The sequence below is a fragment of the Sturnus vulgaris genome, chromosome 3 (genome assembly GCF_052056855.1).
Source record: "Sturnus vulgaris isolate bStuVul1 chromosome 3, bStuVul1.hap1, whole genome shotgun sequence".
In the NCBI taxonomy this organism is placed as follows: domain Eukaryota; kingdom Metazoa; phylum Chordata; class Aves; order Passeriformes; family Sturnidae; genus Sturnus; species Sturnus vulgaris.
In genome coordinates this window covers 23668693-23696145 of record NC_142245.1, presented here as the reverse complement: position 1 = coordinate 23696145, position 27453 = coordinate 23668693, and the positions used below count along the sequence as shown (strand labels likewise).

General features: G+C 39.0%; 1 protein-coding gene across 4 annotated transcripts; it reads left to right on the top strand.

Annotated features, from left to right (window-relative positions):
• The first annotated feature begins 112 nt into the window (after positions 1-112).
• Positions 113-26611, top strand: RCOR3 (REST corepressor 3). Of its 4 annotated transcripts, none has more exons than XM_014876906.2 (12): positions 113-334; positions 829-885; positions 6342-6419; positions 7891-7943; positions 9618-9779; positions 10118-10242; positions 11680-11758; positions 14469-14687; positions 16331-16408; positions 17194-17251; positions 22496-22737; positions 23169-26611. In XM_014876906.2, the coding sequence occupies exons 1-12, from the start codon at positions 193-195 to the stop codon at positions 23511-23513; spliced, it is 1638 nt and encodes a 545-aa protein (XP_014732392.1). In that variant the 5' UTR covers positions 113-192; the 3' UTR covers positions 23514-26611. The 4 variants fall into 4 exon arrangements, with proteins under 4 accessions (XP_014732392.1, XP_014732391.1, XP_014732396.1 ...); XM_014876905.2 differs by having other exon boundaries at positions 11680-11776; XM_014876910.2 differs by lacking the exons at positions 113-334; positions 829-885; positions 6342-6419; positions 7891-7943 and adding an exon at positions 8060-8182 and having other exon boundaries at positions 11680-11776.
• The last annotated feature ends 842 nt before the right edge of the window (positions 26612-27453 follow it).

The window sequence follows — 27453 nt, the reverse complement described above, 5'->3', positions numbered from 1 at the left end:
CCGCCCCTCGGCGAGATCCGGCCGGGCCGGCGCGGAGGGATTCCCGGCGCCGGGGGAGGGGGGGGCGCGGCGGGCGGGGGGAGGAGGTGCCCGAGGGGGGGGCGGGGAGGGGGCAACATGGCGGCTCCGTATTAACTTCCCCCCCCTCGGCAGCCAGCGCTGCCGCCGCTCTCCCCCGCTCCCGGCCCTGGCATGCCGGGCATGATGGAGAAGGGCGCGGAGCTCTTGGGGGGTAAGAGCCGGGCAGCCCCCAACGGCGCCAAGAGCAGCAGCCCCTCCAACGGGCACTACTCGGAGCCGGAGAGCGGCGGCGGCGACAGTGGCGACGAGCACGGTGCGAGCCTGGGGCCGCCCCGCCGGCGGCGGCAGGGGGGTGGCGGAGGCGGCGGGAGGGGCGGCGAGCCGAGCCGAGCCGCCTCCCCCTTCCCGGTGCCGGGGCTCCGCCGCTCCGTCCGTGCTGCGGCCGAGCCGCGGCCGCGCGTGTGCGGGGCGGGGGGCGGGAGCGCGCGGCGCGGCCCCGCGGCTGCCCCCGCGGTACTTAACGATGGGGAGGGAGTGTCTCCCGGGAGCCGCCGCCGTCCCCATTGTTCCGCTGGAATAAACTCCCCCTTCCGCCTCCTCCTGCCCCCTCCTCGGCGGTCGTCGGGGCTTAATCCGCGGCGGCGGCAGCGGCGGTGGGCGGGGGGGTGGCGGGGGGAGGAGGTGGCTTATTCCGCACGGCCGCGGCGGGGGCTCCGCCAGCCCGCCCGCCCGCCGCACGGCGGGAGCCTGGGACGGCGCCCGGGGACGCTCCAGCCCTTAATTTCTCTTCCCCCCTTTGCCTTGCAGATGTAGGAATGAGGGTCGGAGCGGAATACCAGGCGCGCATTCCTGACTTCGAGCCCGGTAAATGGCTTTTCGGCTGTAACCTGACATCTCCCGAGGCGGGAGGGGTGGGCTCGCCCGGCGCTCTCCGGTGGCGGCGGCCGCGGGGCTGTATTTATGGTGCTTTTGAGCCTTTGTGTCGGCGATCCGGTGCCGGCGGCGGGAGGCTTGGCCGGGGCAGCATCTGCGCTCCGGGGGCGGGGGGCGTCGCGGTGGGGGATTCTCACTTCATTATCGGCCGCATTATATGTATCAGGCGGGAGGCAGTGAAGCAGAAAAAGCTTGATTTTATTTTTTTTTTCCTTCCCCTCCTTGTCCTTAGACCTATAACCGTAAAAAATATTTGACGAGGGGTGATGGATGTTGTCGGGCAAGGGTGGGAAGTGATGCGCCCTGCCGGAAGCGGAGCAGACCTGGCTGCGTGCTGGAGGCGCTGGGTGGAAGATGCGCTCGGTGGGAAACTCCTGCTCCTGGTTTTGTGTGCTGTAGTAGCCTCGCTGGCCCCGCCGTGGCAGGCTGAGCTGCTCTCCTCCGCCTTCCTCGCCCCCCCAGCCCCGCCCCGAGGAGCATGGGTACGCTCGCATAGCCTGGTACTCGGCTCTAGCAAGTTAATTGCTAGAATGCTGCCGTGCCTTACTACGCTGAGCAGGGAGGGCAGCTCAGCAGCCGGGCTGGAGTGGACAGATGAAGCCTGTCTACTTTGCTGCTCTCCAGGCAGGCTCCATGGGTGTCAGATGATTCCTTGCCGGAAGAGGATTCTCTCACCGTGCCTCCCAAGGCTGGAGCGAGCCCGTCTGGATGGGCGCAAGTCCCCACTGGCCAAAGAAAAGGCCGGGGGAAGGAAAGCGCGAGGGTGGGATTAAATAGATGCGCTGCCTTGGCTTAAGGGAATGCCTTTCCCCTAGGAAGGAGCACGCAGTCTATGTCTCTTTGTTAATAAGGCTAATTGTTTGCACCCTTTATTTTATTTTGTAAAAATACACACAGATAAAAGTGATGGTTTCTAACCTGCAGCCTGGGTTTGCTTTTCCTACAGGCCACTTAAATTAGAACAACACCTAGTGTTTGTTTTTCTTTTGATTAAAAGAACTCTTCAACCCTTGTAGGACAATTGAGGTTCTGTGGTTTCAATTCTGTAAACTGTATATGCAATAGTACCATTACATTAGTAACTACAGAACTAATTTTATGCTCTCCTATAACCAGACTTTTTAGAGCTCCCAAGTGTCTCTGGGGGATGGTATTCAGTTCATACCTTTTTCCCCAATAACTGAGATTCATATATACTCATCCTATCAGTTTCCTTCATAATGGAAATGTTTCTTTAATAACTCCTGAGTCGGAGGCATAATGTTTTATTATGAGGTAATGTGTGTGTATTTTGCTTATTAGGGCAAGAAGGTAGCGATTTATTTTGGAGCAACTAAATCTTAATAAATTTAAAAGTCCATCAAGTTTAAAAGTACAGCACTTACAAGGTAGCAGATTGGTTATCTGAGAGGTATTACCAAGGTCTTACTCTTTCACTCTTTGGTTTTTTGGTTGAGTTTTTTTTCTGATTAATTTTGAAGCGTAATTTCTTAGAGGCATAAGTAATGAGAGACCAAAAATCTGTGCTCTTAAAACTACATTTAGGTTACTTTTTGTAGCAAGTGAGGTAAAAGAGCTCACCTTTAGTTCTAGATTTGCATTTATGGACATGACATTGTATTTAATTATCTCTAACTATGTTTATTCTTGGAATTGTTCTAATACTCTTTAAGTATTTATCAGATACTTCAGAGTATGTGTTTATTTGCAGTACTCTTGAGTGCTGTTTTTTAAGCCCCTTGAAATAAATAGGTGGGAGAAGGGAATCAGTGATGGATAGAAGTAGACATAACTCTAAGACACAAAGTCAGCCCTGATAAACCCACAGAATACTAAAATGAGTGGAATAATACCTATCCTTGGGTTTCACTCAACCTGTCTTGAAAAATAGCCATAAGCAATGCTCTACAACAATACACTGAGGAGCAAAATATTCATGATTAATGTTGTGATGACAGTAAACATTTTTTAAAACTTAGTTAATGTATAAAACAAGACAATTTTTTTTAAAGAAAAAATGGAACTGTTTCTCAGAGTCTCATGGAAGAAGTGGATTGTGTTTGGAAGCAACAATTAGAAGAAATTAGTTTAAATATACTCTTTTACCCCTCTCCACACCATATTCTTTTCACAAGCAAACTTTCAGATAGAGCTTAAGGGAACTAGTGCTTTTAATTGTCACCAAATATTACAGCAATAAGAGAGATTTTGTCGCTGCAAGAAACAATAAGGAAACTTCGGATTTTTACTTTATCTAACTTACTGAGTTAGCATAACATCTCTTGCACTCCTGATTTTTGTCTCCTCCTTCTGGTCTTCCTATAATATTTTGCTATCTTGGTGAAAATTTTTCTGCTTGTACTTTCTGACCCACCTATAGATCCAGCAGGATGTTACAAAACTGGTATCCTTATATTGTGGATTGTTTGCATTCTTTTGGAAATCATGGTAGAGAATGCACCACCCTGTTTTGTCAGCCACAGATAACTGCTAGAAAAGTCTTATTCTACTCAGATTTAGACTTCACAATGGTTTTAGTGTAAATTTTGCTTACTTAATGCTGAAATACTCAATTTCCCATTTACCCACTTTTCAGGGATGGAGTTGAGGCTGTCAAGAATATTTTATGCCATTTAAGGTCACTTAGGAATGCATTTCTCTATATGTCTTCATAACTTTTCTCTCTCTAGTCTTCTAATAGGAAAACAGGCTTTCTTAAATTGAAATTATTAAATGCTGTGGGGAAGGCTTAGTCTTAATCAGAGGAAGGTACATTTTGTGCTGGAAACCAAGATAATTTTAAATTGCGATGCTACCCCACAATGCCCTTACTGTGTCTTGTATGCTTCTGGATGATCACTTTATTCTCAGTACCTGGAATCCTGTATAGAGCTGTGCATACCTAACTTTAATGTGAAGCTGTAATTTAGAGAGGGTCAGTTTGCTGCTGTGGTTTGGAAGTGCATTTTGGGGAGAGGGAGACTTGTTATTCTTCAGGTGTAGCTCTTGGTCCTTCTTTTCTTTGCTGGGTTACAACTCTTTTAACACACTTTGATTAACATGTTGGAGGGTATTCCCAGCCCCCTTCCCTTGTAAAAAAGATGATGTTGCCCTTTAGGTGTAACACCTGTATCCTCTTTGGAGGTTAGGGCTGCTTGCTTGAGTGCTTGAGGCACAAAGGGCAGGCAGCAAGTTCTCAGGAAGGTCGGTCATGGTCCTGCTCATGGAGCTGGAGGGATCCCTGTCCTACAGCTAGGGACATCCCATGCTGAGGGCAGGGTGCCTTCCTTCAAGCTACCTGTATGCATCTCATTATTCCTTTGTCGTCCTGTCTTTTATTTTGGCAGTGTGAAGGTGCCACCTGAATGGAAGCAGATGTCTGATTCCTGCTGGGGACACAGCACTGCTTTGAAAAGGGATGTTCTGGTGGTTGTTGCTCGTTTGTCATGTGAGGGTGGCACCTCAGTAGGGGAGTGTCACCACATACATGATCTCCTGTGGGCACAAGAACTCTGAAACTAATTTTTTTTTTCACTTTAGTACTTGAGTATTCAGTACCTGATAATATCCATAATATCCAATTGTCTGCAGGTATCTTAAGTTTAGACGTTTTTTCCTCATAACTCTGGTGGTCCTGCTTTCTCCTTGTCTTTAGTTAGAATTAAGGGCAGCATGGTAGTCATTTACTTGTGATTGAAAACAGTGTACCAGAGAAATGTTGTGCCTGTGACAAGCTTACCTTGCTCTTCATGAAATATTGCATTCCTAATGACTGAAAATGTTGTGCTTTTTTGTTCTAAAATGGAATGTTATATTAAGGAGTTAGTTCTTGTATACTATCAGAGTATCTTGTAACCTTTCAGAATTTAGTAATGCTTATGCCTTGAAACTGGTGCTTTATGAGTGTATGTACATTCTTAACCTGTTACAGAGTTCATGCTGCATTGAGGTTATCTGCCTTACACATCTCATTTTGGAAAAGCACAGGAGTTCTTTTAGTTTTTCTAATTAACTGTTTTCAAGTTCACAGTTGTGATGGATCAAGATTGCAGAGATGATAGCAAATACAAAATGCTGCCAAACTGAAGGGGGAAGAGCAACAAAACACTGTACATAAAGGGAAAGCACTACACTGTTCTTTTTTCCAAAGCGTTGGGTTTGGTTTTTTTGTTCGCTTCAGACAAGATGTAGAGCCTAAATATAAAGTGTGTAAGCTTAAAATGGAGTGAAAAGTTGCTTGTTTCACTGAATAAAAAAGAGCTGTTATCCAAGAAGGATGCAAGGAAAGTTTCTCTGAGGGTGATTACTCAAGGAATTCATACTGACATTAGATATAAATCCAATTGTTGAGCAATTTCTTAGCAAGATACATTCTATTTGTTGATAACATTTTAAGGGGCTTTATGTTTTAGACTACATTTGTGAAATAGTAATGGAAAGCGACTCTGAATTAATGCTTTTAGAGTATTGGGGAGTTTTCTTTTACAGCATATTTTCAAAAATCATATGCTCTGAAATAGTGCTTCAGTGTTTGCAACAGTATTGCTCTGTCCTGATGGGTTAGGTAACTTGTACTACTTCCCTTGCTATGTTAAGGTGAGGATAAACAAACCAAAACCAAAAATTACTTTTACATATAACTGCTTTCTCCAGCTGTGCAATTTGGTTGGCTATGAATGTTAAAATTAGAAAAATCAAAACTAGAGAGATGAACAGAATTGTTTCTGGCATAGTTGTCAGTATAGTTTCTTATTGAAAGGGATGAGGGATGGTGACTGAATTCTAGCTCTTAAGGAAGAGCTAGAAGGAAGTTTTAAGGAAGCCTAACTGACCACAGTAGGTCCTAGTACCCCTATGATAGTGATAAATGTTAGAGTACTAATGAACAATCAAACTTCAGGAGAACAAGGTTGCATCCTTGCCAACTTTATAGGGGGTAGATTAAGATATGAGAAATTCCTCACTATGGAGTAGTGAGGCACTGGTACAGGTTGCCCAAAGAAGCTGTGGATGCCCCATCTCAGGAAGTGTTCAAGGCCAGGCTGGATGGGGCTCAGAACAACCTGGTCTAGTGGGAGGTGTCTCTGCCCATGGCAGGGGAGTTGGGACTAGATTAGGATTCCTTCCAACTTAAGCAATGCACTTGAGTGGTTTAATTGTGGTAACCAGGGTACTGTCTAATATTTAGGTATACTTGAACATTCTGAGAGTATGTTCAGATTCAGCCTTTTAATGTCTTAAGGCAATAATTTTGAATTGATGATTTTTTTTCCCCCTTCTCATTAGTAGCTGGATTTCTTACTGTGGTTGGCTTTTGCTTACTGTCATAGTTGTTCTCTAGATCATAGTTATTAAATGAATACTGAGGGTTACTTGTTTTCTTACAGGTGCCACAAAATACACTGATAAAGATAATGGAGGAATGCTTGTATGGTCTCCATATCATAATATTCCTGATGCCAAGTGTAAGTCCTTGCCTGCTTAGAAATTTGGGTGCTTAAGTAAGCTAAATAATTGTTTCTCATGTGCCTGTTTGCTCTTTATTTTGCACACAGTGAAACTGCAAATAATTAAACACAAAGCTTCTCTTTTTCTTTATTTAGAGAACTCCAGGTAAAGGAAAGATGACCTCCTCTTATATTAGTAAAGTCTTTGTTTCAAATCATATTGCCTGTTTTGTATTATCATCCTTGTCTGTGAAACCTTTTGTTATTAATTAAAGAAGAAAATACCTGAGCATGAGGAACTTGCTGCTTTAAGTTTCTAGGAGAAGGAGTTGCAGTGGATGAATTCAGGAAAGATTTATTGAGGCCCACTTCAAGGGGAAATTATTACTGCTGTCACAGAAGGAAAAACCAAACATTTTCTCCCTTTAGAAGTGACCTGAAATACAAGAGTCATCTGACTAAATGTGATCAGTTATCTGTTTATTCTAGTTTAAACCTGTCATCTGTGGTAGAATTTCCCATGTAATATAGAGGAGTAAACTTTGAGGATGCAGCCATGAGAACCTCATCCTCAGGACAGTGTCAGTCTAATACCAGTAGTTAGGGTCCCTCTACATTTGAGGGAATGCACCTTCAGCTACTGCAGAAGAGTTAGAAATAAAATACAACTGTGATTATTAAACATTTTTTTTTATTCCTTTGAAGTATAACTAACTCTTTGCTGTAGCAGTGCATGGCAAGGATATTCCTTGTCCATTTGAATAAGGAGGATATGATTATTTCCTTTTCTTGGTCATACTTCCTTTCAGCTATTTAGTTGCCACTTAATTTTGAGTTCTAGAAGGTGAATGGGAAGAGAATTTTGTTTAGAAACAAAAAAGTGGGACTTAATTTCAAAATGATGAAAAGTGTTCAGCTCAAAGCTGGTTCTATTATTGCTAAATATTATTTTTAAAAGGTTATTCCTTAATTTTGTTATCTAGTTATTGAGTTTTCATACTTTCTATAGAAAACTGACTTTGTTTCATAGTTAAAATCCATATTGGTCAGTGAAAGCTATAGTAATCTTGAGGATATGCATAATCATTGATATAGGATCTCCTTGCTTTAATTGTCAACATTTGGGAATATGAGTAGTAGATGTACTTCAATTTAAAACTAACCAAGGAGGGGGTTCCAAAAAGGCATAACCTTTCAATAATCAGTTGGTCTCTGCTATAAATAAATAGATTATGAGCCTCTGTGGTTTTGTTGTAGTAAAAATGTTAAAGAAAGCAGAATTAGCATGTGTAAAAAGTTCATAAAATTAAATATTCAATAATGGTCAGTGTGTTTATTATTAATAAAGCTGTGAGTATATTTAACATTTTGGGGGACCTGGGCCTATGCAGTGTGTTAAAGCATGGGGAGATTCTTTTCCCATGTTAGATTCTGTCATAGAGCAGAGCTAAAAGTATTAAAGAATAATTCTGACATTGCTTTGTTACAGTGGATGAATATATAGCAATAGCAAAGGAAAAACATGGATACAATGTGGAACAGGTAAGTGCTGTGGAATGAGAGTGCTCATTTAAAGGATTTTTTTTTTTTTTAATATAAAACTATAACACAACTCTTATTTTTCCCCTTGGTTACCATTAATTAACGCTGTTTCTCTTCAGGCACGGCAGCAAACACTGCAGTTAAATGGATCTGCATACAGTTGTGGTCTGGATTCTCTGCAAAAGATTGAGCTCTTTGTTTTCATGACATGCTCAGCTTGTAATGTGCACTTTTGAAAGGTTTGGTATGTTTCTTGATACACTGGGCATGTCATGCAATTGTGTGTGTATATTTAGCTAAAGAGTTTCTTAGGGAAGCAACTTACAAATTACAAAAAAGTTTGACATTAGAATGCAAATACTGTACAATTTTGAACCATTAATTGATAAGGATGGCACTGAAAAGGTTTCTTTCATATTGAAAAAAAACGCAAACCAACCTCAGTTTAGGGGTTTTTTTAGAGGCAGGAGAACAGACTCAAATTCTAGCTCTGAAGGTAGCAAACAAGGTTGCTGTTATTTAACAACCTTTGGTCACCATTCCTTAAAAAGTAAGATAAAACTTTGCTGGTCTGCATGTAGTTCTGTCAGGAGTTTCTTCATAAATTAACCAATGTATGTAAAAGTGAGATTACCTATTGCAAAAAAAATACTTGCTGTCCAATTTGCAAAAGTTGTATGATCAAGTTTGGGAGGATGGAAGCTTGCTCATCAACTGCTGTCTGACAATGAGGCTGCCAGTGTTACAATGTCCAGATTATGCCTGTAGTTTGGTGTTTCTTCTTTTTGCCTTGACTTCTGTTAGGCAAGAGGAGGAACTGATGGATCTCAAGTCTCCAAGAGATGGATTTCCAGAATAACTTCTGGTACAAAACATTTGTAGACTCATCACAGTGGAATAGAAATTCTCTTTGCAAGAGGTGCTTGTCACTTGCCATTTTAACAAGAGCAGAGGTTTGCTGTGTCCAGGTTTTTAGAAGGTGTGAAATCAGGGGGTTGGAGAGATGCCTGGCCATCGTGTCTGTGCTCTATGAGTGGATTACATTGCCCAATTCCCGTGCCCCAATTGTGGCATCAAATCTGCCAGTGATCCTCTGGCAGAGAGTCTAATGAACATAAAATTCTTTTTAGAATATAGAGAAATGAAATTATATAAGAAAGTATATTTAAATTTCCATTCCTTATTAGGTTCCCATGACAAAGTGGCCGTGCTGTTATTTGTGGATTGGAGAGTTGTAGAAAGACCACTTTCACTTTGAATTTTCAGACTTGCATTTTGGATGATCCTCTGGCTAAAAGTATTTTTATTTTCTTTTTTGAGTGGGCTGGTAATAAAGGCCTATAAGGAGCTGTGTAGGTGATATATGCCTGCAAAGTAAGAAAGCAGGTCAGATTTGAGCCTCTCAGCCTAGCTCATGCTGCTCTAGAATTACTGCTGCCATGCCAACCTTAAATTGTCTGGCTTTCATACCATTAATAAAGTATAGATGTGCTCACTGTCTCCAAAGAGAATTTTGTAACCTATAGTAAATAGCCAGTAAAACCATAAATACGTTTGGAAAAGGGATTCTGATTAGTCAAATTTTATTTCAAACAAAGAAATTGCCTGTTTGTAATTTGTCTCAACGTTTTAGAAAATTGACTAAATCCAAAGAGGGACTATTTCTTTTCAAAGGCTCTCGGCATGTTGTTCTGGCATAAACACAATATTGAGAAGTCCCTTGCGGATCTCCCTAACTTCACTCCTTTCCCTGATGAATGGACAGTTGAAGATAAAGTCCTATTTGAACAAGCATTTAGCTTCCATGGAAAGAGCTTTCACAGGATCCAGCAAATGGTAAAGTAATATTTTAATCAGAAGCATTAAACAGCTCAGATGCACAAAGAACAAAGGCTCCTGTTGGGCTAAAATTTCATGTTGATTTCTGTGTAAAAGCTTCAGGAAGAACCTTGAATATAAGATTTAATTTAATTTCATCATGTCTATTGGACATAGAGCTTTTTCACTCTAATGAAGCATTCTCCCCTTTTTAAAAATATGTATGAAATACATCCCTCCTTTCAATCTTAATCCATTTAAAATATTGTTTAAAGGTGGTTATAAACAGAGCAGAATTACAATTCTGGGTGGAATTTTAAATTTTAAAAATGTAACCTGTTGATGAATTCTTTTAGCTTCCAGACAAGACCATTGCAAGCCTTGTAAAATATTACTATTCTTGGAAAAAAACTCGCTCTAGGACAAGTTTGATGGATCGTCAGGCTCGTAAACTGGCTAATAGAAATAATCAAGGTGACAGGTGAGTATGGTGTTCTGTGAGTATTATGTCTAGCTAACCAGAGACTGAAATCTTCCTAAGTAGAGATGTGGAGTAATTCCTAGCCATTGTTTTAGTGTGAACCATGTTTTTGAGGTTTGAGCCCCTGTTGTAATATCTCGGATTTGGTACCTGTGCTTTAAGAACTTTATCACTCCAGTCTGTATGAGTTGTAACAAGAGATGGGAGTGTTTTAATGGATAACTGTAAAAACAAAGATTTAAACCCCGTCGTCTTTTACAGTCTGTGCAGGAGAATATTTTTGTGGGGGTGTGAGGGGGGGTTTGGATTGTTTTGTTTTTTTTTTTTTGGCATTTCTGAACTAATATGCAACTAAAACTGAAATTTCAACCACTATAAAGAGCAGAAGTAGTTAGAATGCCTACGCATTGTTTCATAACAAAACTTTTTTTATATAAAATCTTTTTTTGAGGAGACTTAGAACTGCAATCAGTCAGAAAGAATTAGAGCTCAGAGTACTTTAGTTGTCTTGCATACAAGGGAATAATATTTCTCACAGTTACTATGAAATTAAAATTTTACTGTGCTCAGTATACTTATTATTAACTTGAACTTTTAAAAAGGTGCTATGTGTTGCATGTATAAGTAACAATCTGTGTTTATATTGGAAGCTGTAATTTTATATCTGTAGAAAATTGCTTAACTGGGGCAAAAGGAGTTTTTTAATTATATGTTATTTTCAATAACTTCTGAAATATAAAGTTCATATGCTTATTTACTGATCCTATTTCTGAAAAATTACAAGCTAAAATTGGTGTGCTTTTAACATAGCAGTTTGGAGGGATTTGTTTTTGCATTAATTTATTCAGAAATTATATTGTCAGAATGATTGGCTCTAAATTGGCTGTTCTCTTTTTAACCTTTTCTCTTAGATTTAATTCAGTAGATTTCATTTCTCTCCCCTAAATTGCTAGATTTTAAGCACATTGGTGAAAAAGCAATCCCATGTTTTCCATTCATATGCCCTATGCTCCCCACAGACTTCAGCAAGGGTTTATTCACCTGGTGCAGTGGTTTGAAAATTGCTCTATTAAAACTAATGGAGCAAATGAAAGGTTATTTCTAGCCTTGGTATATAGTTGGCCACATAAGTGTTCACGCTGGCACAAGTGGTTGAATTGAAGAAAGGTGACACCAAAATTCTTGGCAACAGTACCATCACTGCTTAAAGTAACTTTGAAACTATGGTTTAGGATTGCTTGTTTGTCATAATCATTACTAGAATTTAATGCAGAAAATCATGCTTGTAACAGCTGTCTTTTGAAAACTAAAATAATTTTGAGATGCCATACACTCAGAATAGATAAATTCAAGTAGATAACTCTTATCGGGGTACATACTTACATTTGGGTTTAAAAAGCAGCAAAATGACCAACTTTTTTTATAATTTGTCTTTAGTGATGATGATGTAGAAGAAGCTCATCCAATGGATGGAAACGATAGTGATTATGATCCCAAAAAAGAAGCCAAAAAGGAGGTAACAGATAACTTAATGGTGAATGTCAGTTTGTTTGTTTTCAGTGAATGTGTTAACGTGAAGAGTGAGTTTAGGTTACAGGGGTTTAGGTTTCAGCCTGCCAAACTCCTAGGGTCTTTAAGTAGTCAAGATCTTGATGACTTCTCATTGAAACAAAGTTGTATCATTTATTTTTGCCATTTTGTGGCTCTAAATGCGTCTCTCATTACCTCCACTGTGTCCTGAGAGATCTTAAAGTTTTATAAGAGATGTATCCTCTCACAACCTGCTAAAACAGGTTGTATTTGCCCTCCTTCAGCCTTGTTAATATGTTTACAGTTTTAGTGGTTGTGAATCATTTGAAGCAAAATGTTTTCTTTGAATTTTAAAATTAAATTACATTTTTCAAAGAACAACTTTTGTTGTTTGTTCAGAACCATAGTGAGGTGATGCATTTCAACTAATATGTGGTTTTACTGAGATGCTTTCTACTAATAAATGTGGAGGAAAACATTTTTGTCCTAATGAGCACTTATTGTTAGCTTTACAGATGACTGCCGTGTTCAGGGTATGTTCAGGTTTTCGGGGTTTTTTAAGTTCGTGTTATAAACGTTAAGCTATCTATGAACAAGACTACAGAAACACATTCAAATGTGTGTTCAGTTGTTTCTTTGATCAACTTTAAGTATTTGTGATCTTGCTAAATCAGCCAGTTCATGCTTCTCAAGAGTGAGAGGAGAGGTTATGCAGAACTTCAGCACACACATACTGAAGTGGTATCTGGAACTATGAATAAAACTTTACTCTTTTCACAAAAATAATCTTGAGTAAGAGACTGATAAGTTTAGCTTCTGTCCTGAGCTTTGCAGTGACCTTCAATGTATCCCTTTATCTACTGGCCTTGAGGGGGGAAAAAAGGACAATTACCTCTTTCAATTAAAGAGTTTGAGATTACTTTTTTAACATGGGGATGTTTTATAGTCCTTGAAATATCACATGGTCTGATAATGTACCTTTTTACTTTTATACTGATCTAACAATGTCTCTGCAATCTAATGACTGGAGTTGCTGCCTTAGCCATGTCTAAATAAGGGCTATTTTGCTCAATTTACTTGGTTATAGTTTGAATCATGACATGCAGTCTGGAATGCAAGTAGTGTGTTGATAGACTTCTAGGAACAGGACGAATTGGTTTGTAGTTTCTGATGAGCTATTTGGATCTGCACAAGATAATTTTGTGATGTAATAGTTCTGGTAGGATTTGTGTACTTTCACTTCCTAAGCAAAATACAAACTGAGTAGGCTGCTTGAACACACAGAGCAATGGAAACTTTCTGTTACCAGATTAAAAAAAATATACCCTAAACTCTCTATCTTGGCAAGACAAAATCGTGAGAGAATATTTTCAGTTTAAATCCAGACTGAATACACAGGAACTGCAATTTCATACCAAAAGAGCAATGCAGAACCAAAACCCAAATAAGTATAAACAGGGCAGAAGTAAACTTAGCCTTTAAATTTTTAGATGTCAAAGATGTAAGGCTCTACATCAGTTTTCCAAGGAAGAGCACATATCTTAAGTGCTTTTAAGGTGGCTTCTGTAAAGTCTATGGGCTGGATTAAGGTGTTACCTTAGCTGGGGAAGAGAATGTGGCACAAGGTCAAGTGTAGTGAAACAAGACTCTGTTTGCTGCTCTGAACTACTACTACTACAGAAAATGATAATAATGATAATAATAATGGCTGCTGCACTTGGTTTTGCAGTCACTGCTCAGATGACCACCTCCTCTTAGCATGCGTGGATGCCAGCAGGGAGGAACAGTAGGGAGCTGCTTCAAGTAGAGAAAAGCCTGAATTCTTTCTGTTCTGGTACTAAGCATTTCTTGGAATTAGAAAATCCTTGCAGAGAAACTAATTTTTGTGTCTCTGCTCCTGGGCTGTAGGAAAGGTATTCAGTTGCTCTGAGGGAGTCATATACATGCAGAGAAGCTGTGCAGCAATCCCCATTGAAGACAAAGCTGAAATGTTTAGGTGCCCAAACATACCAAAACAAAAACTTTTATTTCCTCTTTGCCTTTCCTTTCCAAAGAAGCAAATAACAGAGGCTCATGTTTTCTAAATTACATATAATGACTGCAGGGGTATGTCCATACTGTCTCTTTTAAGTCTCAAATCAGCCCCTCCCTGTCCCCCTAAACTAAACAGTACAGTCTCTTTCTTTAGAGTGCTTACAGCAGGGAGAAATGCAATTTTGCATTCTTGCCTGGCCAGGTTAACTTTGTTATTCTTCTCCTTTAATCTTTGCCCAAATTCTTCATCTCTGATGAGAAATAAATGTGTAAAATCACTGATTATTTGTTTTAAAAACAAGATACGTATGTTTATATTACTTACCTTCTTACTATATGTAAGAGGTCTGTAATGTTTGCCCTCTGTTAAAGTATTCAGACTGGGATTTCCATAACATTTACTGTATTTGTGGCCATGTTAAAAAAAGTTTTGAAAAGTGACCTTTCTTAGACTAATGGAGGCCTATCCAGCAGATGACTGGTATGCTCCATCAACTCATCTGCAAGACCTACTTGGATACTACATGCAAAGGAAGATGTTAGCTTAAGTTTTATTTTTCATAGATATGACATTACAATGCTATCTGATACTTCATTCTTTTTAGTAAAGTCGTATACAAGATACTGTTATTCTTTAATGATTTATTTCTTGTAAATTAAAGGGCAATAATGAGCAGCCTGTCCAGACCAGCAAAATAGGTCTGGGTAGAAGAGAGTATCAGAGCTTGCAGCATCGCCACCATTCCCAGCGTTCCAAATGCCGTCCACCAAAAGGCATGTACCTGACCCAGGAAGATGTGATAGCTGTTTCCTGTAGTCCCAATGCAGCCAACACAATTCTTAGACAGCTGGATATGGAACTAATCTCGTTAAAGCGACAGGTACCATGGGTTATTGGTCTTGGTTTGTTTTTTGGTTTTTTTTTTTTTTTTTTCATCTCAGATTGTTCTGATTGTAATGGTTTTGAAGATTATCTGTGAAGATTCTGAGACTTCTTTAATGTGAGTCTTCCTCGTTTTGTTCCACAGTTATCATCACAAATGCTGGACAGTAGCTGTTCTTCAGTTTTGGTTTTTTTTTAATGTTCATCTGCTCTTTTGGATAAAATGAAGCAAGATGACTTTTTACTTATTAAAAAAGGGTAGCATTAAAATAGTGCTACAGATTTGGGGACAGGAAAAATCAAAAATCACATTTGATTTTATTTTTTTTTAACTTATTAGAAGTATTTGATGGAAACGTGAAAATGAGACCAATGGAGCAGAGGAAGTTACATTTGTTATGCTTTAAATTGTAGCTGTTTTTCTGGATGTCCTTTCCCACATACTAAGAAAGTATGGGAGGTGTGTGGAAATTATGAACTTAGTTATTTCTGTTTGAATTGATAAGTTTTCTACTTCTTATTAAATTTAGAAAAGCTTTTTAGTCCTCACCTTTAAGAGGAAAATTGCCTGCGTCCTTTGCATGAAGAAATTAAATTTTGGCATTTAAAGTTAAAACATGTAATTATTCAGCTTCTAAGGGTACAGTAGTTATGTGCATGCTTGCTTTCTAGGACCGATGGGGCTGCAGAGTCAATCAAGGCTTATCCTCTGGGATTTTTGCCTCCTTATAGAGCTGCCATGTTGTTAAATCATGGAGTGAATAGAGAGGGTTTTTTCATGGGGTTTTTGCTCCCTTATGTTCTTTTACAGGAGAGATAAGCTTCTTTCTGTCACAGCAGGACTCTGGGGCTAAATAGCATAGGTGGGTTTCACTCTTTAGCCTAAGTGTAGGTGAGTTACAGCCTTAAGGTTGTGTTTCTCTTTTTTTTTATTTTTTTTTTTCTTTCAGTGATCTCAGAGATGCAGCCTTTGGATTCTCCCACTGAGTTGTCTGCTTTTGTGCCCATACTTAAGAACCCTTGTTATAGCTGTGCAACATAGTATGCAAAACTATTTTCTTACCTATGTTACTCTGTGTGCATCAATTTCAGATTTAAGTGGTTCACAGATGTGTATATGTACAATTTGTAAGGTCTGTCCTTTTTATAAATGAAGAAATATTTAAAATTATTTCAAGAAGCCCCACTAAAGAAAATCAGAATGATCTCAGGTCATCTGTCAGAAGGAACTAACTTGAAGCATCTCATGAATTTTTATTTTAGAAGAAAGAAGCTAATTAACATATGCAATACATGTCACATTTCTAAGAATGAAGTTTTATGTCTAGAGTATTCTTAATTCTTCAAGAACCTATGCATCCTTATCAGAAATTACTTGTTCTCAACAGCTTTTAATATTCTTGCAGACAAACTGTTCTTTTGAAAGACTGGCCTAATTTTTTTTCTCCATAGTAACTGTGATGTGTTTTGTTTTGGTTTTTTTAAATTTTTTTTGAAACAGTTAAAAGTAGTGAAGCCTTCAACCATAATATTTCTCTTTCTAACTTAGGAGGTACACTTGTGGCAATCCTAGTGAAGATAAATGTGTAAAGTGACCAACTTTCTTTGTGGAGCTGATTAACTTTGTTGTTTTTGACCAAGGTTCAAAATGCTAAGCAAGTAAACAGTGCACTTAAACAGAAAATGGAAGGCGGGATTGAAGAATTCAAACCTCCTGAGGTAAATCAGAATAAATACTGAAACTTGTGGCCTTGCACTTATAGTAGTGGGAAGCTGCAGAAATGAGTTTTGCTACAGCCTAGTGTTTGCACTCCAGCAGCAGCTTAAAAAGGATCCATTAAATTACATGTAGGGGGGAGTCTGGCTTCTTTACAAGAAATCAGTGGTAGGCTTTTTTTTATGGCAACTGGTTGAAAAAAGAAGCAGAAAACACTGAAATGTCATGTCTGTTCACAATAATAGGGAGCTGAAATTGAGCCCTGATACGTGGGGGCTTTTTGAATTAAAAATAGGTAATGTAAATTGCCAGTAATAAATGGTGTTCTGCGTGAAAACATGACTATATATACATTTTCACATCTAAAATGAATGATCTGTTACTACTGAAGTTCTGTTTCTGCTTGTTTTAAAGGCTTGGATATGAAACATAACATAAAAGCAAAATGCTCTAAACACCAAGTCCAAATAGTTTAGATAAATGTTACTATAAATTCAAATTCTGTCTGCATAAAGATCATTAGCTTGTGCATAAGTTATTATATAGCTGATACTAAGAACTGCAATAAAACAGAGGAAAAACTGCTGGCATAGTTTTAAGTTCAAATCTGTAAACACTTACTTCCTCTGTGTGAAAGCAATCTTAAACTGTAAATTCATGGCTTATAAGCAAGAGGTTTTTACCTATTTTGCAAAATGTAGTACAAATAAAACACATTGATGCTCAGATATTTTGCAGCTGCTGAAACAATTTAATGATCTTTGTGCCATTTTTCTAATTTTAATAGTCTAATCAGAAAATCAATGCCCGTTGGACCACAGAAGAGCAGCTTCTTGCAGTACAAGGTATGTTAATAGTAGCAGCAAGTTGAAATCTGATGCAAAGGATTTGAAGAGGTGCTTAGGCTTATATTTGTATTTCCCTCTAATGCAAATCTAAACTTATCTGGTCACCAGGAAAGCAGCAAAACTATTGAGAATATTTAGGGCATTTATTCCAGCAACACAACACTAGACTTTCTGTTACCCATGTTAAATTTCAAAGGGAAAAGCTAAGCAGGATTTAACAACTGTATTAGTACCAGAAAGTCCCTTCAGTCATCTTTTAAATCATTTTACATTAATTTCTTTAATGTGGAAGACTAAAGCAATAGTTAAAGTAATAAAATTTGAAGCATTTAAGACATCTCCAGTATCCTAAAGTAGGAAAAAGCAGAAGTAAATCTGCTTTACCATTACTTTTCTCTATTCATGAGGGAATAATGGGCAGGTATTACCCATTAGGCCTTTTAAGAGTCTGAAGCAGGATGTGGATGCTTGACTAACAGTCTAACTGGGCTAAAGCCCCAGCATTTTCTGGTGGGCTATTCTTACAGCTGATTTGCATTTATTTCATTTATATGAAGGAAAACTGACTCTCGTATTAGCAAGCACTGCCAAATCAAGGAGCATGTAAGGGAAATCGCTGGAGATGCTCTTTTGAAGGCATATATTGATTCATTTATGTGGATCATCTTTTATAAAGATAATAGCTCAGTTATATCTATCTGCTTTATTCCTCTGTATTCTTCACCTTGAAAATGAGAGACTCAGTTTTAGTATAAAATATTCAGTGGATCAGGATATCAGTGTAAAGTTGTCAGGTATGCCATACCTGGTACTTAGTTATTAGTCAGATAACTGAACCAAAAGTTAGGATATTTTGAAGTGTGAATGGAAGGGCAGAAAGACATGGTGTGTCTTAAATCATTCCTTTCAACTTACATGCCTCAGGATTGGATTTGCCTCTCCCAGCTGTCCTCTGTCCTAAGTTCATTCTCTCACTGTTGCTAAATACTTCAGTATTTTGTTCCCAGGTGCAACTGAATAAAAGCCTGTCTCTAGTATGATAGTCTAGTAAGCAGAAGGCTTGCTGGAAGAGTGGGGAAAATTCAGGGTCGTTGTGCCTGCCTTAGAATGAAAGGATTCAAAGCATCTTGCCTTTCCATAGTTGAGTTATTGGAGTTCTCACTAAGCAACAGTTTGGGAAGTGATAAGAATACATTCAGTTTCCATTAAGCTATGGCACTCTGTCACCAACAAGACAAATAAACTAGAGCCTGAGCAAAAGAGAGTGAGGGTTGGTGGTGACTCCTTGGAGAGGAGATCTGGTCTTCTGGTCTCTAGGGGATGGTTCTGTATGTTATAGTCAGTCTTAAGGGTGGGGTGAGAAATAAGACCTTCTGGAAGAAACCTGTTTTAATTGACATGGGCTTCTTATAAGTATTGTTTCCTCTGTGGTCCCCTTCCCTTGTCACTATATTAAATGGAGATGGGAGAGAATCCTAATGACAAGAACAAAGTGTTCTAATTATCCCTCCCTTACTTACTGCTTGCTCTCTCTCTTGGAATGAGAGTGCTGTAGGTATTAACCTCCCATCCCTCAGGCTAAGGACCCCGATTTCTTGCTTCAAAGCAATTGCTTCAGGTCATAGACTCTAGGCATGAGGGAGCCATGCTGTGTTTTTCTCTGACTTTGTTTTTAGAAGGTAAACACAGTTGCTCTGCTAAAAGCTTCCATAATGTGCATTAGGCATGGACTTGGAAGTTGACTCGAACATGGGAACATTTAGTTTGTATGCTTTAAAATATATTTATTTCATTAAGTGTATTGGTATATTTTGGCATATAATAATTTAATAATTTTACAGAAATCATAAGCATTAAGCAGGTAGGTGGCACTTACATGATTCACTTGAATTCGGACAATAAATATAACCATGGAAATTGTAAATATAATCTGCTGTAATATAATTTTGGTACTGTTTTTTGTAAACATGAAGCAACTCATTATCTGCATGCTAATCTCAAGGGATTGCCAGTAACTAAGGAAGAGGTAATGAGAAAACTTACCTTAAAATAGAGCTGTGTGTAATCTTAAAAGCAGTGTGGGTGCCTGCAGTGGGGTTGTGGACTCAGATTTACGATCTCTGAGCCAATATATTTGCAGTATAATTTATCAGCTAACAGTTCAGCTTTGAATAGTTGTTGAATGTAATGGGCTAGTTCATCAGTTAGTGTTCTTAAAATTACAAACTTTTATGTACAGAAATGTATAAGCACGATCATATTTTCAAACTAAGATCTTGGCCATGAAAATGCAATTGCAGAAATGTTTTAACACTCATTCAAGACAACAAAATTAGCATTGAAAAGCAGTACATGACTGTCATGGTATTGCAGGGAAAAACAGTTGGGGCAGTCAGGATCTAACTCTACCTAAGATAGTTGCCAGGAGCACTGTAATCCCATCACAGTGGAACTGCAGCTCCCATTAACTATTTCTGCCTCGTTGTGGTGCTGTATCATATTGCTTTGCACTGATTAATATGTGTTTGCTGTGCTGTACAACATTAAGCTGTGTAAGCAGCATCAAACTTGGATTTATGAGATTCTCCAAGGGAGACATTCAAGATGAAATGCTGTAATCAAGAGCATGCACGTGTTCCAGTGTACCTTTGCAGCTGGGTGCAGTTCTGAAAAGCTTGAAGGATTCCTGTGAGCTGGGCTGCTTTCAAATGGGCTGGGAGAAAACCATTCATACATGTGAAGTGAGGCTGTGCAGTCATGCTTTTTGAGCTTCAGTTTCATCAGTCTAATAAAATTTTTATTGGATAACAGATTGAACACGTGAGAAATAATTTGGGTATGTTTAGCACTGAATTTGTATAAGGATGCATAAATAATGTGCACCACTTTGACAGGGATGGTGGCTTGGTAACCACTCTTAGAGATATGCCATCACCTTATACATTAAAGTTTCATAAACACACAGTGAATTTTCTCTATTTCTTACGTGGCTTGAAAGGCTTTAAAATACATCATTGTGGTACAGCAGTAGTAATAACATTCAAAAGAATCTGAAATGAGTAGTGCTGTGTGTAGCTGAACTAAGGAAATTTTATTTTCTTTAGATTTCTTTTTTTTAGAGTTGGGTTTCAGTGAAGGCAAGAACACCTTGTTTTGAAGCTGTTTGCTTGGAAATAGGGTTTAAGACCTTAGTTTTAACAACCTGAGCTGAAGATAACCAGCTGGCTCAGTTGTTTTGTGGATTAAGAGAGGAAAGAAGTGTAGCCAGGATAACAACAGAAAAGGCTGAAATCACTAGAAGTCTATATTAGTTTTCTACCAGAAATGTGCTTTGTTCTGCTGGGCACCTTGTTCACTTGATTAATTGTACAGGGCGTTAGATATATTGCATTGGATGCTTTATGTTCATTATAAATCAGTAAGGGTGGTAATGGTAGGGTAGACAAAGAATATTAAAATACTGGAGGCAGTGTTCTGTGGGCACACACAGCTTTTAAGGAGTATAGCTGATACCTTGTACAGCTGATAAAGCACATAGCCAAATCCCTGTCTTTGCTTTGCCTGGATCCATGCCCTCCCACATGGCTCTGAAATCTTTTCAAGGTTCCTGCAATTGGGAGGGTTGTATTCTTTTGTATGCCCCAGAAAAAGATACTAAATAATGTAGCTGGGCTCTTGACAGCTGAAATATCAGCTTCAGCTACAGAATTTGTTGCTATCCTGGAGGTGAACTTTTCTTTTCAATTGCAGGAAGTATGCATTACCATAGCAGAAGTGCCTAATAATGAGGAAAATAGAAAGAAGCAGAACAAACTGAAGGTCACACTCTTCACAATTAAGTTGAAAAGGAGCATAGCTTTCAAATTTGAAACAACTCTCACTTTCTGAACACTTTGCTTCGTTTTCTGAAGTGAGGCATGAAATCAAGCATAAATTTCTTTTCCTGTAATGAGAAAATGTCTGTCCTCTAAGAACTGTAATATGTTCCGAATGAGTTTAACTTTCAGGGGCTTCACAGGAGAAGTCAAATTATAATTTGCTCATGCATAACTGACAGCAAAAAAAAGAGTCTTCTGTTTATTCACTCTGGAACAAAACTAGTTTATTTCTTCAAGTCTCCAAACTTTTTGATACTTGTATTTAAAAATATACTTTGTGTAGCTAAAAGCTGTGTTCTAGGAGGTGGGAGAGGTTGAGGATTTTTTTCTTTAAGCAGGAGGGGGGAAGAACTAGGCACATACCCTAAATATAAGAAAATCAATATACTTTTTGTTAATAATTTAAATTTTAAGTCAAAAACTATGGAATGTTGCACTTAATAGTTTTTTGTGTTACATGCAGATGTAATTTTAGAAGTATTTAAAATATATGTTTGGATTTTCTTTTGAAGTGCTCATAAACAAAAGTGACTGCTGATGTCAGTACAAAAATTAATTAAAAGAATAATGTGCCAAGATCACCTGTCATGCTGCTATCAGTAGGGGATTTAATCCTGGAGGATTGTGCTGGGCCATTTTATAAGCAGATACCAGTAGCTTAAATATATTTACACTCTCAAAGGTGGTTGGCCCAAACTCCCAGATTTTTCTACCCAGTCTGAATGGTGAATGAAAGCCTCAGACTTTGTGAGATTACACAGATAACTGGCAAGTGTTCGTCTGAGTAGAGCATGTCACAAGTGCAGGAATGAGCAGTATCTTGTGATTACTGAACTGTGCCCCCTGTTCTGCCCTCTGCCACTCCTGCCCCACTGGCTGTGGGAAAGAACCATCTGCATGCAGCTGGTGTGGAGGCAACCTGTAGGAGCTATTAGTATTTGTCACTTGATATTTCTAGCATTTTATTCTGTTCAGAGCCATTCATACATGCTCAGGCACCCTTCCTCCCCTCTTGAGCTGGTCTTGGGCTTCTGCCCTTACTGTGAGCATGCTGGAAGATTCACTGTGTTTGTCAGAGACCAGATCTCTGTGGTTTTAGGTTGAGAGGCTTGGTGAGTAAGCCAGGATCTTTTAAGAAGAATGGGTAATGACTTTTTAATAAAGTTCTTGATTTGTATGTTGATAGCTGTGCTGTTAAAAATTACTTTGTTTTAATGGAAATTGAGGCCTTCTCCTAATTGAGAAGTTCTCCTAATTAGCAAGTCCTCGGTTTGGAGGTCCCATAGGTTCTCTCTATAAATACATCACACGTAGCTGTGTCTGACTGATTCTTCACAGCTATGTTATTTACTTTGCCTTCCAGGTGTCCGAAAATACGGTAAAGATTTTCAAGCTATTGCAGATGTAATTGGCAACAAGACTGTTGGCCAAGTGAAGAACTTCTTTGTAAACTACAGGCGTCGGTTTAACTTAGAGGAGGTATTGCAGGAATGGGAAGCGGAACAAGGAACCCTGGCTTCTAATGGTGATGCTTCTGCTTTAGGGGAGGACACAAAAAATGCTTCTAATGTGCCATCAGGAAAGAGCACTGATGAAGAAGATGAGGTGTGTTTTGTGTACCAGAAATAAGTAAGCATGGGTTGAGGAACAGCATTTTATTTAGTGATAAAATATAAGGTTAACTGGTGTGGAGTGGCAAACCGCATTCTAAAGAATGATGATGAGCTTGCATAGAACTTCAGCCAATGTCGTTAACCAGCTGGGAGCAGGACTGCACCTTTGATAGTGACGATCACGTTACTGTTTTACCATTAAAATGCACTTCTTGTTCTAGAAGAAGACTTGCTTCGTAAATATTTTTAGTTCTGCTGTCTATAATGTTTTGGTTGGTGATTTCTTTTCAGTAACTTCTCAGTTCTTTGGTTTTATTTTTTTTTTAAATGCTGTTTCCTGTGTAGTGGCCAGTGGCAGCCCAACTGCGTCACGTCCCGGCCGGGACGGCTGCTCACGCAGTCTTGTCTTTGTCCTTTGTGCAGGCACAAAGCACTCCGGCCACTCAGTGTTTAGGCCCTTCACCTCCAGCACAGGCATCTGCTCCAGCACCTGCCGCTCCCATGGCAGCTTTAAATCAGCCGCCCCCGTTACTGCGTCCGGCGCTCCCCGCCGCTCCTGCCCTGCACCGCCAGCCTCCGCCGCTCCAGCAGCAGGCGCGCTTCATCCAGCCGCGGCCGACCCTGAACCAGCCTCCCCCGCCGCTCATCCGCCCCGCTAATTCCATGCCCCCCCGCCTCAACCCCCGGCCCGTGCTGAGCGCCGGCAGCGGCCAGCAGCCGCCCTCGCTCATCGGCATCCAGACAGAGGCTCCGTCCACTCTGCACTGAAGAGACGAAAGCGGAATTGTGCTAACTCCCACGTTTGAAAAAATTCTATCCGTGTACTTTTTTTTTTTTTTTACTTTTTTTTTTTTTTTTTCCAAATAATGAAGGGGAGAAAAGAGCAAGCCTTCACAGGTATGAGACCAGTTTTCCAGAGGAGCGAGCTAAGAACTAGAAACGGAACGACGTCAATGACCACCTGTATAAAAATATTTTTATGCCGAAGACTTGTACAGCAGAACAATGCCTACACTGCAGCCCTCCTCTGTATGATTAACTGTTGAAGGAAGCTAACTTCTTAAATGAATAAATGTTCAACACACCAAGATTTTGTTTAACTGATTTTTACTCTATTTATTTTATTACAGTTCTTTATAGTCAAGCATCTTAACTACAGGAAAGTAGTCTGGCAAATCTAGAAATAGGTAATACTGTAGGAGACTTAAATGTAGTGTTGGAGTTTTTTGTGTGTGTAAATTTTTAAATTTTTTTTTACCTTTTAGTGAAAGAAAATAATGGCTTTAGGTTCAGAATGTTTGGCCCTGTTTAGATAACAGTAGAAGCATTTCATACACTTGTAAAATGTAGGTCTTCATGTTTTTCCCAAAACATCTTAGCTTGTTTTAAAAGGTACTGGCTTATTAAAATACTCTTCTTTCAGAGTATTCTGAAGACTCAGTGGTCTGTTGTACCAAATTTATTAAATCTCATGTGTGTTCTACTCATAGAATTCAGCTGGAAGCAGGAGTCCAGTTTCTTGCTGCAGTCTTGTCTTGTGGGCTGGGCAGGATAGAGTGGCAGCAGCTTCCACTACCCAGGGGGATGATAGGAGAGGAACCATCTAGCAAGAAGTATTAATTTAATTTGTTATTCCACTAATTCTTCTACTGTAGGTACAGTAAAATTCCATTCCTCTGAGAATGACTTTCTGCAGTTTGTGTATGTTAGATCACTGATACCTTGCTTGAGCATTAATGAGGGAGGTGTTGAGCCTGGTGGTGCTGGTAGAGTATCATGAGAGTAGTTACCTGTTGCCAGTCTTACTTTTAGGTCATTATCTCTTGACTCCTGCTATATTTCTGGCAAAGTTGATTACATGAGTTCAGGGTATTAGGGGAAGGATGAGGGTGTTTGTTTATTTTATTGACTCAGTAAAACCTGCATTTAGGTATTCCTATTGCTTCCAAATTATAGGAGTTTGAAAGAAACTCATTTCACTGCATTCTCATCTGAAATCTTGATTGATGCCTAGCAGTGTTTTGGGGTTTGGGGTTTTTTGGTTTGGTTTTTTTTTTTTTGTGAAAGCAGATGCCTCTACCCTCCAAGTAAACCAGGTTCCAAATATGAGTAGCACTGTTTGAAACTGTGTGATCTGAATTAAGCTATTGAAAAACAATGCATTCTTGATTATGTAATAATACTTATGTTGACTGTCATACTATTTCAAAAGGTTTTTTTGCTTATAGCTGCAATGGTGTCTTAAGTCTTTTTACTCCTTTTTGTTATTAACTAGATTTGCCCTTCACTAAAATGAGATTTTTTTATGCAAATAGGATGTGTTCTCCCTAGGTTTTTTTTACAGATAAATTGGGTGGTCTAATGATCAGTTTAGCAGCTAAATAAGGTCTTTTTTTAATGTGCAAAGGGAAGTTCTTGTACTATCAGATTCTATTTAATTTGAAAATCTAGTATTAAAGTTTTTTAGTTGTAACCTGAATTGCAGTTCAAGTGTTGACCTATATGTTTTAGTTCTTCATTTTAAGATATTCTCAGATCAAACTTGAGAAGCTTTTCTTTCTGAAAACTTTCACTGGTGTGCTGAGGTGTCCTACAAAAGGTCTTTCTTACAAATTTTCTTTGCATTGGGTGCTTAGCCACTCTGTGAGCTGTCTAAGTAAAGAAGAATTTTAAAACAAGCACCAAGGAATTTGTGGTCATAGAAACTTGTGTTCTGGGAGTCATGAGTCTTTAGTGTGCCCTCACCAGCTACACACAAATCTGGCTGCTCTCTGTCTTTAAAACCAATACAAAACCAAGATGGTACATTTTTACAGTTTAGTTGTTAACAGTGGTAAGATTTATCTTCAGGATTTTTTTTTCTTTTCCTTTTTTATTTTTTTACTTTTAAGCATTGAGTCTCCCAGGTGTGTGTTTTGTACATCTGCTAATTTTTGTCTTGTCTCTTGTTGATAGACTTCAGTATGCAGAATGTTGGATGTTACAGTCCAGTTGGCCACCACCAACTGCTATGAAACTGTTCAGTACATTGTAATTCCGTTTAATCTTGTTTAAATATTCTATAACTGGGCAAAGGTGCTGTATTTGAAGGGGGGAGGGTGGGCCAGAGATAGGTAGGGTAGTATTTCTTAATTTACCTACACTGTAGCACACAGTAGGGAACTCCTAGCATTTGTAGTACTAAATAAGTATGTACATAGCAAAATGTCTTTATTGTGTGCTTTGCAGAATATGTGCATACAGTTTGCACGTCCTGTTTTGGGGGGTAGGGTTTGTTTTAAGCAGTGTTTGCCTGGAGAGTGATATGCTTGCTGCTTAATCAAAGGATTAAAGTTTCAAAGAAATCTGTGTCTTCTATTTTTATGTACCTTGTAATGGTCTAATATGTTAGGGCCCTTATACTGTGATTCTCTTCTAAATTCATTTCTATTTTTTTAAGAATTAGAAATAAAATTATACAATGGTGTTAATTTCAGTGGGAAATTTCTTTTGCCATATCTGGTCTCCTGTTTTGTAATGTAGTAATGAACTCTGACTTCAAGGTTGGCTTAATTTTGTCACTTTAAAAAATGTACAATGTTTGCACACTAACGTTTGGCAGAGAACGTGTATCCTACATTGTTCAAAGCTAATGTAATTCTACAGCTTTTTGTACAGTTTATTTTAATTAATAAAGCAAAACGGTACTAAAAAACTAAATTTTACAAATGCAAGGTATAATTGGATTAACATGTATTCAAGAAACAACACTTGCAAAATATGGATGTACAAGAACTATCAGATTTAATTGTTGCACTTTAAATCAGAATGGGTACGAAGTTGAGCAGGTATTTCTGCATTTAATAAAACAATCACTAAACATTGCACATTATAGTAAAGCAGTTTAATTTGTTGCTCCTGAGCAAAAGGAATTAGGTACTTCTGTCCTTAGGGTTTTTTTCATCCTTAGAGTGTTGGGATTTTTCTTTACTCTGGAAGCCTCACAATGCATCAAGAACAGAACACAAACCCGTAGCTTACAGATACAGGATTTTATATATGGATAGAAACGAATTGCAGAGTTTAGGGAATAGTTTGGGATGGAGGTTATGTGCCTCTTCATAGCAAAATAAAGGAAAAGACTGAATTTACCGCTGAGGCCGGGCAGCAATGTGGTTTCTGTCAGGCAAAAGCAAAGCCAAACATCAAATAGTGTGCTTGGAGATGTTTCATAATGCAAGGGAAGTTGTAGAGCACTGTTGCACTGTAAACAGCACCAAATACAGTTCAGTCATCAGCTGAATGTCGTGAACCTCCAGTTTTTCCTGAGGCTGAGGTAGCCAGACCTCAAGGCTTTGCCTTTCTCAGAGTGAGTTAAAACCAGGCATTGATAGGATAGACATCTGTTTTAAGATCCTAGGCAGTTGTATATGAGATAAAGGCAAACATGAACTCTAGCACTACTCGTAGTCCATTGCTGATGAATCAGGTATCAAAAATGTTCAGTCAGGTATGGAGGAGAGGTGGAATATACAGGCAACAGTGTCTGGACTATTTAATTGGCCGGTGCCTCCTTTTATAGAAGAGACATCCTCAAAATTAATTCTAAAGTACGACTTTGGAAAATACTTCGTTTTCACCGCTATTGAAGGCTGCTACATTTAGTTCTGTCAATTCTTTAATCTTAAAGCTCCTTTTCAGTGCAGTTTTGTAGGCTGAAAGAATTCTA

Excerpts from the sequence above, each read along its gene's own strand:
- RCOR3 (XM_014876905.2), top strand. The coding sequence starts at position 193 with ATGCCGGGCATGATGGAGAAGGGCGCGGAGCTCTTGGGGGGTAAGAGC. Across the intron at positions 6,420-7,890 it reads TAATATTCCTGATGCCAAGT|TGGATGAATATATAGCAATA; the intron begins GTAAGTCCTTGC and ends GCTTTGTTACAG. Across the intron at positions 14,688-16,330 it reads TAATCTCGTTAAAGCGACAG|GTTCAAAATGCTAAGCAAGT; the intron begins GTACCATGGGTT and ends TTTTTGACCAAG.